The 14,991-nt window shown below is 39.6% G+C and overlaps 2 protein-coding genes across 3 annotated transcripts in view; one reads left to right on the top strand and one right to left on the bottom strand.

The window, feature by feature from the left end:
- The window catches only part of itgbl1 (integrin, beta-like 1), a 55,075-nt gene extending 52,325 nt beyond the window's left edge, over positions 1 to 2,750 (top strand). Inside the window, 1 exon segment of the mRNA XM_060876094.1 lies at positions 2,363 to 2,750. Coding sequence (XP_060732077.1) covers positions 2,363 to 2,451 — 89 coding nt within the window. The 3' untranslated portion in view covers positions 2,452 to 2,750.
- A 958-nt stretch (positions 2,751 to 3,708) lies between these two features.
- Positions 3,709 to 14,991, bottom strand: part of fgf14 (fibroblast growth factor 14) — a 136,580-nt gene continuing 125,297 nt past the window's right edge. For both annotated transcript variants that reach the window (XM_060876096.1, XM_060876095.1), the window contains exons 4-5: positions 8,098 to 8,296; positions 3,709 to 6,981 (exon numbers count right to left, since the gene is read on the bottom strand). In XM_060876096.1, coding sequence (XP_060732079.1) covers positions 6,833 to 6,981; positions 8,098 to 8,296 — 348 coding nt within the window. In that variant the 3' untranslated portion in view covers positions 3,709 to 6,832. The remainder of the gene's footprint in view (positions 6,982 to 8,097; positions 8,297 to 14,991) is intronic.

The following is a 14,991-nucleotide window of genomic DNA, read 5'->3' as shown; positions in this document are numbered from 1 at the left end:
ACAAATAGAAGTTATAAATACCTGTTAAATGTCAGTGATTAGCATATTAGTGATTAGGGCGTATGCCACAATTAGCATATGCATAATGATTATTAAATTCATCTTCATATGTTTCAAAGGTAATACTGTCTTTTGATGAGACAAAAATGCAAATACAAACAAGAAGGCAGTGATTTGAATTTCCTGGGGCAACAGTAACGCACCCAACCTTTATAACCATAATGATGTAAAATGTATCTGCCAGGTTCCGAATACTAATTTCACATCCATACATTTCATGGTTTCTCCAGCTGAGATTCTCATTACCCATAAATTGATGAGTGATGTGGAAAATTCAATGTATTAGGAATGCCTGGTGCACGATTTCATGCCCCATGGATTAAAATTCCAACTGTTTCGTTGGTGATGTGAAGCATCTTCACCAAGAGTAAAACCTCTACCTCAACTAATAAAAACCTTCAGTGCAGTCATATATTGAACATTTGCTACCTTTTTCTGGATCAAGTACAAACACTTCTGCTCGCTGATATGCTGTGTCTGCTTATGCAAGAAAGGATCTGAAGTCAGGACTGGGGTAGCATACTGTAGATTAGTCAATTAGTCAATTAATACATTTAATAAACACTGATGTTGGCAGATGTCATCTAGCTGGGGTTCATACTGTTTGTCTAAACATATTATAGACAAAGACAAAGCCCATTCACACAGTCAACCGCAGATGACCATACTGGGAAAAGTCTCTAATTTTTATTTTTTTTGCTTTACTGAACAGTAAATGTCATTTTCATATCACGCTGCATGAATAAAATGCATGCATAAAATTCTTAACACAGTCTTTTTTTTTGTCTTTAGACACTAAACAAAAAGTCCTAGGTTAGAAAAATTCTATTCTTTACTATCCAGTCCATCCATCAATCCATCCATCATCCATTTACTTTAGTGCTTATCCTATTCCTAGGTTCATAGGAAAACTGGAGTCCATCCATCCATCCATCCATTCATTTGCTATAGCGCTTATCCTATTCATAGGGTCACAGGAAACCTGGTGACCATCCATCTATTCATCCATCCATCTTTCCATCTATCCATCCATCCATCCATCCATCCATCCACCCATCCATCCATCTGTTGTAGCACTTATCCTACTTATAGGATCACAGGGAACCTGAAGTACATTCATCCATCCATCCTTCCATCTATCCATCCATCCAGCCATCCATCCATCCATCCATTCAACCATCCATCCATCCATTTGCTGTATCACTTATCCTACCAATAGCGTCACAGGGATCCTTGAGTCCATCCCAGGTGACTCAAGGCACAAAGGGCGTGAATAGGGGCGGGAAGGTAAAGGGGAGGGAAGGGGTGTAAACCCATCACAGGGTAAAATAACACACACTCGTTCACTAGAGACAATTTAGAGATGCCAATCAGCCCAGGACGAAGAGAAAACCCTTCAAAGCACGGGAAGAACATGCAAACTCTAAACTCTAAACCTTCAATCCAAGCATTGCAAAGCTAGTCACCATGTCTCCCAAAGAGCTAATCCTAATCAGCTAATTTATAGTTAGATCAGTGGTGCATTGCAACTCCTAGAGGCCAATCCAGATTGGTATTTAGTACTTCAAACCTCCAAACTTCCATCCATCAAGCATTTCAATAACTGGTTTATTCGTAAATAGTGCACACAGGTTTGTATATTTGCACATCCATTGTACCAATTGCCTCCCTTTCATCATTAACATTGAGGCTGGGAATATAGTGTAGATAATCAATACTGAGCTAGAAAGAGGAAACATAAGGAAAACTGATCTTAAGTCACTCATTTGTGACACAGTTGGTCAGCGTTAAAACTGGGTAAAGCATCCAGTCCGGTCAAACAGCAGGGTATTAACAACAGAAGAACAGTTTGTCTCAGTAGAGTGATATAGCAATTTCCCACAGCAGCCTCCACCTGCAGCAAGCCAGCCAGGTGTATTTAGGTCTGCAAGGAGACTCACTGGTTCTCCTTCAAAACTTCTCAGTAACAGTCCTTTCACAAAGCCAGGTTCAGCAGTCATGTCATAAACGAAAAATAAAAAGAATGAAAAACTGAAAATCTCATGAACAGGCAACATCACACAACCTGCAAAGCCAAGAGAAAATGTGAACAGAATAATTCAGCATCTTTCTTCTGTATTCCTAGACAGGAATTCCAGCTCTATATATAAAGCCAACCCAGATCACGTCTCACCCAGAGTTTTTTTTATTTTATTTGCAGTTAGATGTGTACTGCACTGATATTGAGCACTGAAATCTTGTAGACGGTTGTGACGAGATGACTCATTTAATTTCCTGCTCCTCTTCTCACATCCTGTTCCAGGAAATGGCATGTGCAACTGCGGAACCTGCGAGTGCTGGGACGGCTGGACAGGGAACGCCTGTGAAATCTGGGTGGGAGAAGAGTACTAACATCTTCCAAAGACTGTTTGTTTGTCAGAAAAGTGCTGCTCAATATTACTTATTCAATGTTAGCTGGGAAGAAACCTTGCTTCACGTATATAACAGTATTCATTGTACTGGTTACAAATCTCCTTTATTAAAACAAGTTTTCCTTTTTTATTCAATTCAAACAAATAAGAGCAAGAGACATTTGTCTAAAGACACGTTACCTTGTAATTCTTTTTTTTTTTGTATTACAACTATATGTTACGAAATGTGTTTATATATATATATATATATATATATATATATATATATATATATATATATATATATATATATATATATATATATATATATATGAATGCATACACACACTTCACTAACGCCACAAAGGAGGATGAAGGTACATGGGCAGGATCCAAACAGTGTGTTTTATTACTGATGTGATTATTTGTCAGAGCATCATCTGGGTGTATATGAGTTTGTTACAGTTCTGCCTCAATCAAAAATGTTTAATAGATGAAAACCCTGCACTCAGGTGAGTGATACTACAATTACACCATGAAATTTACTTCAAATTTATATTGTATAACTCAAGAGAAGATAATAACACTTCAGTATAAGAGGTTAAATATTAGATAGAATTTCATAGCAGCAGTTATTAAGAAGTTAGGAGCAGCTACGGAAGAGGTTGTCAATCCCAGCGAGGTATTTCCGAGGTTCTACGGTTTACCTTAAAAATTAAAAGTTTCAGGTTTATAACACCAAAAAAGTCAAAAATGGTAACTACTATGGAACCAAGCACTGATGTGTCTTATTTATTATTCATGAACTAAGTCACGTTAGTCGCTTCAGACGTTTTTCAAGCAAGAAATGTTTATGTAGCTGGATCTTTCCCCAATTTAGTCAAGTTCTTGCGATCTACAGTAAAAGGTACAAAATGTGAGAACATGAAATAAAGCACTGGGTGTTAAGGCTGCTCAATAACCGCTCTATTCATTTCTATACATAGCCAGCTGTAATTTCCTGTGTAATATGTGTCCTCCTATACTGAAGTGTTACTGAAAACCCTGAAAATAAGTTACCGTGAAATGTTGCTAGGAGAATAAGAAAGAAAACAGCATGTCTGCAATTGTATAAAGCTCTGCAATAAACCACTTTGACATAAACTGCCATAACTCTGTTAAATATATTAATTTTGCACTTAGAAATTGGGTGTAATATGTAGACAGGTCATTTAAAGAGAAATGCCCATGCTTGCATGTTCACACATTGTATATAATAGGACAAAAGACCAGGAAGTACGAAAATAAGTGAATTAAGACCCACAATGTTCACTATTAGCCAACAGTTTGATCATCAAAAAAGGCTGAGTGCAGTAATATACTGCACAGAATATTGCATTAAGGTTCTTAGTGACGTTACAGTACACCTTTATATAAATATTTTATTCAATATGTTGTATCTGTGTATACAACAAACACAAACTGTACAGTGCAGACAAACTCTTTGCATATATGTAAAATTAGCAGAACATACCAACATTTCTTGATACAGTACACATAGCCTACAACATGCATTTCTTAAATGCCATCCTCTTCCCATGCAAAAGATGAAGTCATGTAGACACTAATGACTGGAACCCAGGAACAGAACAAATGACAAGGACTTTGCCGAGAAAATAGGAACAAAGAGAAAGAAAAGAGTGAACAAAACATGTTATGTGGGAGATTTTTAGGATGAAAAGTGAAAAGACATCACCATACAGTACATCACCTGCATGGAACAGAACACAGAGGAGAGAGAGAGAGAGAGCGAGAGAGAGAGAGCGAGAAACCCAACAGACTGACAGATGTACATTTACTCACCAGTCATTTACAAAAATATATTCATCCTTTATAGGACTAGCCAACTGGTTTGAAGGGCAGCTTAGCCCAGCATGTAGAGTTCATCTGAAAGAATGATCAGTGTGTGTGTGTTGTGAATGTTGTGGAAGTCGGACAGCAGCTCTCAACTGGAACCATTCATACGCTTTACACTCCCTTTGTCTACGGCACTGCATTTCATTCTAGCAACACAGTTTTGTACAAATATGTAAGTCGAACTAATGTGCTTCGATACATCCTAATATAGAAAGTAGCTCATAATCCCAGTAAATTCCAGAAAATACAGGTCTTCAAATGAAGCCTTGGATATATTTGCAATTTAGCAGCCCAGCTTCAGTCTACATAATAACATTTTAAATCGTATTCATTAAACTATACGAGAGTCATTAAAGCAAGACAGGTTTAATATCAAATCTGATCAGAGATTTAGAAGCTCCTTGATCGTTCGCTAAAAGTCGTGAGTAAATGAGGACTCCGAATTGAAAGTGCTATGATTTCAATTGAGAGAAAGTAAGATGAGAGAACATTTGAATAACATGCCCATTCAATTCAATGCTGACTTAAACAGTCTAATGATCCATTGTACCTTTCCCATTTTTTTGGTCCTTAAGGAAAAGCATGCAGGTGATTAATTGCTAGGTACCCCACGTGTAGAATCAGATGAACTGTATACTCTAATGACTACAATCCCACCCATCCAGGATTTACTCAAAAAGGCAAAGTTTATTCCATTGTGAAGGTGAATATTTGTCACAGTGAGCAAAGAAGCAAAACTGGACAGAGTGGGTGAGGTTTTAGTGCTGCCTTCTGGATTCTCGGATGGATTGATAAACTTTGGTAAAATTCACAATCAAGATCGTTACAAAAGAATAGAAAGTGAGACGAGTGTTTATAGATTGACTAAGCCACTCTGTGTGTGTCTGTGTTTGTATGTGTGTGAGTGTGTGTTTGTGGTGTGTGTGTGTTGTGTGTGTGTGTGTGTGTGTGTGTGTGTGTGTGTGTGTGTGTGTGTTTTGGGGGCATGAGGCACCTTTAACCCAGCACAGACTGGGTACATGTTTTTGCATGCTGGGTTAGAGGTCATCACAGGCACACGATAGGCCAATATGAGCAGTACTGGACTCTGCATGCTGAGCTAGGAAAAAACTCTCCTTATTTAATTATGATAGCTAGTCATTATTATCATTAAATGTCTATTTTTAAAGCTTTTTAATTTTTTTTTTTTGTCATACAGTGAAGCCATTTCTTGATTTGCATCATATGTCATGAATAGAACACAATACTAACCTTGCCCATGCTTTTGTGGAACAAAAAGGCCCGTTAAGTGAACACCAGGATTGGCTGACAGTTCAGCACAAGGGGAGTGCCTTGACCTGAGGCCTACAAGGCCTATACATTGTTCCTAGAGCGTGTGCTCTAAGCTATCAGTAAAGAAAAATAGAATTTGGCTTCCTCTATATGCCGGCTTGGTGAAGATATGAGATATGTGAACACATACTATATAGGTATCAGGCGCCTCCATGCATTCAGGTCCATGCTCTGAGTGCAGGAGGGCAATGTGTGTTTGTGGATTTAAGGGTAACATTCCTAAGTAAATAATCAGCTTCCAGTGTCTCTTTCTAAACAACGAATCAAGAAAGAGAAACCTAAGCTAATTTGCTCTGTGGTGACTCCAGTCCTCCTGAATTACTTCCTGTAAGGTAGCCACCACTGCAGCTCAGTCCTGTGTGCGTGTGTGCATGTGTGTGCGTGTGTGTGCGTGTGTGTGTGTGTGCTGAATGTGTTCACATAAATGGATGTCAGGGTTGTTAGAAAAAAAAAAACATGTAGCCCCTGCAAAGGTTTTCTCTAGCACTGGACAAAGAGAAAAGAGTGCGAGTTTGACCAATGAAAGAGAAAGCAAAACAGAGAGAAAGTAAGGACTGAGCAGGAGACACAGGAAGAAACTCTATAAAAAAATTTTGAGGACAACAGTCCTGTTTTCTTGCAAGTCAGTCAGTAGTTTACTTCCCCAGAGCATAGCTGGTGTTCACTGTGTATAGAAAATAGATCTGAATTAGATGCTTCTGTTACAGGGCTCAAAAAATAGTCACGGGTGACCATCAGCAGGACAAAGATGGCCGCAGTTCAACGCGCCCACGGCCACCGTTCCGCTCTTCGTTCTCACTCTCGAAGGATTGTCACAGTCACAGAAAAATGGGTCTTGTTATTGTATGTGCAGGCTGGGTGGTGGAGGAACTGTTGGGGTGGGGTGGAGGGAGGCAGGGATGGAGGGATTGAGTAGGGGGCTAAAGGCATTCCATATCTGCTGGGGCATTCCATGGTGCGGGTTGAGCTGATTCATCCAGTCGAATCCTCCTTGTCGCTACGCTTGGCCACGCTTCTGCAATCGATTTGCCAAGTGGATGAAGAAAAAGTCAGAGGAGAGCAGAAAAAGGAGGAGAGGAGGAGAGGGGCTCATCTGGGCCATATCTGAACAAGAGAGAAGGAGAGCATGGTTCTCTCTAGGAGCCGAGGATGGGCTATGTGCTGGGTTTGCTAGCCTCCTTGCTGACGGGCTTGCCTCCGTTCATCACGGCTGGCTCATTTGTGCTTTTAGCGGGAGGTGCAGGTGCAGCTTTGGGTACAGTCTCTCCCACATCGTGCAATGATGGCTCTCGGTACATTGCGACTACAGGAGCAGAGCACACACACATACATACAAACACACACACATACAGAGAGAGAGAAGTGTGAACAATAGCCTAGGTGAAATAATGAGCCTGTAACTAACAAAAAGGCCAGCATAATTCCTCCCTTCTCCATTTACAAGCTTGAAAAGATGCTCGGTTGAGAAGTGAGCGTTCATTAGGCCAAGTCTGACAGAGCCTGTGTGACTTTGTCAGAGTTTAAGGCAGCCTGTCAGACAGGCACCAGACAGAATGCCACATTTCTGAAAAGAGGGGGGCCTGATCTCCCGGGATAAGTTCTCCTTCTTATATAACAGAAACTCGGCTTAGCTCTGCACCAAAAAGCCTTTGTTTCAATCCGAGACACTGCAGAGCTCCGATCTCTTGCATGCCTCTGGCTGCAAACAGGTGGCCTTTCTGCATTTGTGGCTATATAATGCACACATATCAGCATGTGAGAAAGTGGCCTGGGAGGCATGAGTCTCGTCTGCCGAGCCATAATAAAGTGTCGACATTTCTCATACAATGACAGGACAATCCTATCAGCTCCACACAAACCATGGCTGTAAATTTCAAAGGCCACTCATCATTACGAGCTACATTTCAAGCACGAAGCAAAACATCATGTGCCAGTCCAAGCATGAGGGACGATGCCTGTGGATTGGGTACAGAATTCTAGTAGAAAACTGTATGAATAAGAAGATTCCTGTACTTTTCTTTTCTTAACTTTATCAAATATAGTCCTTGGCACGCATACTTTATGTGACCTTTGAGTTAGCAACAGGTTTATATGAACTGATTTTGAATACAATAATACATACAGCTTCAATTGTAAAAAGAAATCACATGCATGAGTCCTGGTTTTCAAAATGTGCATAACAATGATAGTTACAGTGATGGAAATTTTATTTATTATTGCCTTCTAATAGCTATAACCCACTCACATTTGAATTCTAAGTGAAAGGTTTGGTATAAAAAGCTCCATATCTCCAACATATCAGAATAGTATAGATACTAAACCTGTATTGAAAGTGCTGAATATGTTCATGAAACTGCTGGAGTCAAAGCAAACCAGAGGGGAGCTGTGATCACCAACAAGGACCTGAGGCACTCATTACCTTCTAATGGTTTGGGCAGGAAGTGAGCAGCTGGTTTGGTTTTCTTCACTCGGTTGCCCTTCATTGCCTGGCCTTCTTTATTGAGACCCAGAAACCAGGCTCTCCCTGACTCCTGCTGCCTGTACAACATGGACGAGTAGATCACATAGTAGTTCTCAAACACCGACTCTTTGAACTTGCATTCGGCTGTAAAGAGTTCCTGTAAGAGACAGAGGTGAAAGTGCGAGAGAGAGAAAGAGAGATAGAGAGAGAGAGAGAGAGAGAGAGAGAGAGAGAGAGAGAGAGACAGATCGTTAATATTTTCTGTTGATTGGATGATCTGTGACTTTGACATATAGAAACTCAATAAAACAGCTATGGCATGGTGATGATGCCAGGTTTTGAGATGCCTGGTTTTCAATTTATTTTCGTTTTAAAAATGTTTATTTTCGTTTTAAAAACGTTTTAAAAACTTTAATTCTCCAAGCAGGAGAAGCTCAAAGAACACAAGATCTCTTGGGATTCAGCACCATGACCATCCGTCTTATCTGCCCATGAAGGATACAAATAAACTGTGGTGTAAAAGCTTGATGCTTCACCAAACAGATGTGTTCACCAATACCGGTAGGTTTTTCGACAGATGTGTCGTTTCCATGTTTAACCTAAATTTAAAATGGATTGCTGGTTGTTCAAATGGACTTTAATACTGTCTCAGATTCTTACATTTTATTGCTCTAAGCTTGCTAAATATATAATATTACCTATTAGATGTATTATATTGGCATGAATACTACAACAAAGATGTAATAAGACATTTAAAAAAAAAAATCCACAGACAATGACAATGCTATCGTTCTTCATGAGCGGCGCTGAATTCTGAACAATGCCTAATAAAGCCGTTCATATTCAATACCAGGCTATCGCTCTTTATTCTGTGTCATTGGTGAATGCTGCGTGTCTCGTATATTGCATTACCTTGCAATTTATTGCATTGATTAAAGTTTGTTGGCTCCGTCTGTCAGTTCAATAACTCTGTTACTTCATAAATCCAGGAAACACTGTGCTTGTTGCCAGCACTGAAACAAGTGTGCTTACTTACACATGCTAATAAATTCCACAATGTTATATAATAAGAGGTAATAATGGTCCTGTTGGATTAAAGACCAGATCCATCATGACTTGATGCAGAATAAAAGTTGTAAAGCAAATCCATGCTGTGCCAAAACCAATCAGATATAATTGAGGCAGGTTAATATAGCGATAACTCTGTATTACCGGCCAGTTAAGACACGACTGATATTTAATTTGTGCCAAGCTTAAAACAGTGTAGTAAAACACACAGGCTTTCCCTTTTACCTGTTTTCCTTTCTTTAGATGAAACCTTACAGAATCAGGATCAGGACAATCTTTTATTATAAAGTGTTTGTATTAACTAGCATGTTGAAGAACTATGTCTAAATTCCCACCTGCTTATTTTTATCTTCTTTTCAAACGCAGACAATCCCACAGTGAGCTCTGTTTATTGCTTCTTGTTAAATTGTTCCCTGTCAGCTTCAGACAACCAGTAGCTTTAGTTTCGGGGAGGAGAGGATGCAGGGACTAAGTGGCACATTGGGGAGATGTGATGGCTGACTGAATGGGAAGAAATTGCATTATGTAAGGGAGTTGAACTCGGATGTGTTTTGGAGGGTTCTCCAGTCCCCTTGATTAAACACTAAAGGGAGGTTACATTGACTTCACCAGCTCTGCGTTCATCCTCAAGCAGCATATAATGCAGGTGTATCATTTTTCAACTCTGTGTTAAACCCCTCCGGAGTGTGTAGCTCTGCAACGCAATCTCTGCCACAGTCTTGATCTTATGAAGGATCCTCTTGCAATGTCTCACCACACCCATGGGCTTAAGGTTTCCTCAGAGCATGTCACCGAGACATCTGACTCCAGAGAAGATTTCATTTCTGCCATCATGAGTTCTGTGGTAACATCTAAAACTATTTGTTATGCATATCATACACTATATTCCAGTTTCAGCACTAAATCCAAATGTTCTTTGAAACACTTCCATTCACTGTATGTGAGAAATATATATAGAGGCACCCTGAAGTGCCTGCATTTGTACTAAAGCTGTTACTGCATGCAATGATCCCATAAATTACATAAATATCTTATGTTGAAAAGTAAAGCAAGCAACATTTTAAAGCAAGCAAAATCCATGGCTGTCTGTGTCACATCAAAAAGGTAATTAAAGATTCAGCTCATCAGGTGAGACATATTGCTCACTGGCTGGTAACAGTAATTAGTTAGATGCTTTTGGATAGAGCAAGCTGAACACTCATTTTTAAATCATGTGATGGCTCCAGATTTTCAGCATGGCACAACCTGACACAGAGCCAGCAATTAATACTAATTACAGTGTTTTACATATCAGAAACTGAAAGGATGGTCATGACAAACTTCCATTTCAATGCTCAACTCTGTGACTGACTTATTTTAATATATCTACTGCATATTCATTCACAAACTGGAACCTGAGGCTACAGTACAGTGGACACCAGAATGGGACAGATGAAGATTGGAAGAACGTCCATCCAACTACATCACAGGGAGAATTTGAATGTAAAAGAAGAAATGAAAAAAGCTTAAAATCCATATTGTACGCACTCCCAATCTGAACACAATACAATACAATTATGTATTACATCTTTCTGAACTGCTTATCCTCCACAGTTACTGGGAACCTGGAGTCTATCCCAGAGGTACAAGGCAAGTGACACCTTGAATAGGTAACAAACACAACACAGGGCACAGTCACAAACATTCACACAAATTCATACACTACGTACAGTTTAGAGATGTCAATCAAGCGACAAACGCATGTCTTTGGACTGGATGGAGAAACCGGTGTACACTGAAAACACCCCAAAGCACAGAGAGAACATGCAAACATCTAGAAAAATGTGACCTAGAAGATTTTTCCAATCGTCAGCTGTTCAGTTTGGGTTAGTGCATTAGGTTCCACTGTGGTTTCAGATTCCTGCCCTTGATTGACAGGAGCATGCAGTCTTCTGTAGCTGTAGTCCATCTGCCTAAAGGTTCGCTGTGCTGTGCATTCTGAGATGCTTTTCTGCTCACCACATTTGTAAAGAGTCAAGCTTGGACCAGTCAAGCTATTCTCCAATAATCTCTTCAATGCTGCTTTTTCCTGCTCGTTTAACAGCAAAAAGCATACCATCGTCAGAGTTAATCAGATCACATGTTTCCCTGATGTTTAACTTGAACACAAACTGAAGCACTTAACCTCAACTGCATGATTAAATGCATTGTGCTGCTCTTATAGGATTGGCTGTCCCGGTTTAAGTCCAATGACAGCAGGGTTTCGATGTTTCAGATTTGCTTTCCACTTGCAAGTTATTATAACAGAGGATGTTTTGAGAAGTCACAAATATTTTGAAGCCAATGATAAAAAGCAGCTTTGAATTGAAACGTGTCTTTCTAAATTCTAAGAAAAAAAAACGACAAATCCACAAAAAACATCAACTCAATGCATGTACTCAATGCAGACTTGACAATTGCATTATCTTAATGACTAAACAGCATATCATTAATGATTCAAAACTATATATACAGTAGTTAGTATCTTACTTATAATCCACAGAACATTTCACACAACCTTTTTGAGCGTAATGCACATCTGGAATATCACAAACCTGTGTTTTACTGAAGTGACACAATGACTGCGAGTTGAGTCAAGAGCAAGCCATGGTCCAGCAGAGACATTCTTAGACATCCTACATAGAGGTATTGCTTCCCTGAGACAAGTATACACCTCCTACACTCCTGCACATCACTCCACTGAGTGTGTGAATGGCTGCCAGAGGTGGCGGTGCAGGAATCGGCTAGGCATTGCCAACAGCTCGCTATGAGCCTCTGTTTGATTTTGCGCCAACAAATGAGTCAGGTGACATGCGCCAGGGCTATCCTCACCTTGCTCTCCATCCACTGTGGGAACATTATTAGTTAGAAGCAGACTTTCTGCTTTTCACTGATGCTCTTTTAACAGCCCTTCATTTTCTACTATTTAAAACAGCACGTACGTTTCTACTGGGTTTCCATGGTAACACTCAAAGGGTCCTGGAAGGCAAGTGATTTTTTTTTTTTTTCCCTCTTCTCTTTCTTGAAGAGGAACAGAAACTGTTCATGCATTCAAACACATAGGTAGAAGCTATTGTCTCTATTTCTAGAGTCATTGTGGGAAACAATGGCATGACGGAGAAGCACCTCGAAAAAGAACATGACAAGATAATTACTAAGAGTGTAAGAATTAAGCAGCTACTGGTTGGTGCTTCTTTTAGCTGTGAAGGTGTATCACCTTGGCATGGTGCAGGTCAGCTATGGACTATACGGCGATGCACGGTAACTGAAGAGCACGGAAAAAAGACAGCAGCTAGATTGGGTATGGGAGAAAGAGGCGAGAGATAGAGAGGGAAAAAAAATCAAAACATTTAGGAGACATGGCAGTTCATTTCCTCTCGGCTCAAACCAACCACCCTCCTATATCTATATTACGCACAATAGATTTGCTTCACTTTGAATGTGTGGCCATAATTGACCTTGACCAGAATAAGACAGCCTGCTTTAGACACAGATAATCAGCCCATCCTGCTGAGAAAGGGAATGGGAGAAAGAAACAGAGAGCGAGAGAGAGAGAGAGAGAGAGAGAGAGAGAGAGAGAGAGAGAGAGAGAGAGAGAGAGAGAGAGAGAGAGAGAGAGAGAGAGAGAGAAAGAGAGAAAGAGAGAGAGAGAGAGAGAGAGAGAGAGAGAGAAAGAGAGAGAGAGAGAGCGAGAGAGAGAGAGAGAGAGAGAGCGAGAGAGAGAGAGAGAGAGAGAAAGAGAAAGAGAGAGAGAGAGGGGTATGGAAAAAAGATTGTGGTTAACAGAGTTGAGAAATGCTGGTCTGGGTCAGTAAGGGAAAAAAGAAAAAAAAAAAAAAAAACAAGCCAAACAGTGCTAAAATAAAATAGATAGACAGCTAGAAGAGATATTCAGATGAAGCAAGAATAAAAGATAGAAAGAAAGGAAAAAACGAACATGGTTTTAAGCAATGCATGCTTTTGTTTGCCAGTGAATGAAAGTAGATGAGTGATGGGGGAAGTGCTATTTGCATGCAGACTGATCCCTCATAAGCATGCAGAAAGCAGCAAAACTGTTTATTAATGCTGTCAGTATAAAGCCTATTAATCCATGGAAAAAGGTCATTGTTCAGGAGGCTGTGTTGCTGCGTTCCTTCACTCGTACTGACAAGAAGGCACAAGTGTACATACTGTCAACTGAATCTTTAAGCCAGAAAAGGGCAAAACAAACATTAGTGATAATAACCGGGATGCAGAATGGCATACTTATCTAGGAAGCCTCCACAATTTGGGGTGATTTATGGGTGGATATTATGTGACATATTTACAGTACAGTTTTATTTGGATTACATGGGGTTCAATTAATACCACAGAAATGTGCAACTTTTATTGGAATATGGTAGCACCATTAAGGGGGAAATAAAAATGTCAGCTTACTGTATGTCACTGGGTTAAATCCTGACCTGGCCTACATGTGGTGTCCCCTACATGTCGCCTCAACACTAGTCACAGTTCTGTTCCTACTATAAGTTTCTAAAAGTAAAAACATTTTTCTTAACAAATATAAACAAGATAAAACTGATTGATTGGTTGACAAGGAAGAAAGTATTTTTCAGTTTTTGTTAACCCTTTTCACCAGCACACTGGCGATCGAATTTTTCAATCAGTATAAACCTACACAGAATTTTAGTAGTTGAAGAGAACACCTTCATATTTCACAGGCTTAAGAAGAAGCACTTGTGGCATCTCACAGATTAGAAATGAGTTTGATTTACTTTTTATGATCTTTTCTATGAATATGTTGGCTCTAGTTGCCTCCTGGTGGTTCAGCGGCTGGACCATCCTACATATTAGGTCATCCTACAAAGACAGCTGCCCGGGTTATGCGGACCACATGATCCGCTGTGGTGACCCCGAACAGGGAAGCCAAAAGACCAACAAAATCCACAGATTGCCTATATCTGGCTAGGCAAAACAGATATACTTAGGAAGAACTACAAATTCTCAAAGACCTAGGTATCTACTTTCACATAAGCAATTAACCACCACCATGGAGTGTGACCTGACAAAGACATTCAGTACTGAACATGGACAAAACCAAAACTAGGCAAAGTCCATTCTTTGGCCTCTGGGAAAAAAAAGTTAAATCTTTGTGATTGGAAATGATCACCGGCGAACTACCAGACCTTTTGGTAGCACCAGCCATTATTTCAACTACAGTGATGTTATTTTGTTCCCAAATGTATAAACCCTCCTATGTAAAAGTTCTGTGACTATTGACATACCTCCAAAATCAAAGAATTAATGAAGCTTTCTACAGAAAACATAATTAACATCATCTAGTCCTCTATAAAGGAGCTGCTGTATGTTAGAGATGCAGTTGTAGGCGAATGTTAGAAAGTTGTAATGAGCCTATAACAAGATAATGCATCCTGGAAGGCTAACAAATACATTTGTATATCTGGCTAACAAGAACATGGGGAAATTTCATATGAATGTAAAAATCTTCACATTTATTTATTCATTTGTATGCTAATTTCACTGCTCTTATTGGCTGGATCTTTGGGGTAGAAAACTTTCCATAAGGACTTTAGGACTTTACATGAATTTGAATGAATTTATCTGCAGAATATCTTTCAAATCCCTCCTCCATTGACCAAATTCCACCTTTGTTTTGATGTTTATGAGTTTTTTATAGATAATCTTGGATTTCCTGAACTTTCTTCATCTAGTTTACTAAAGGAAAAGATACTTTACTTTCCATCCACCCCAGTGGGTCCTGTGTAT

This window comes from Tachysurus vachellii, chromosome 8 (genome assembly GCF_030014155.1).
Source record: "Tachysurus vachellii isolate PV-2020 chromosome 8, HZAU_Pvac_v1, whole genome shotgun sequence".
NCBI lineage: Eukaryota > Metazoa > Chordata > Actinopteri > Siluriformes > Bagridae > Tachysurus > Tachysurus vachellii.
The sequence above is the reverse complement of the archived record's forward strand: the minus strand, read 5'-3'. Positions and strand labels throughout refer to the sequence as shown.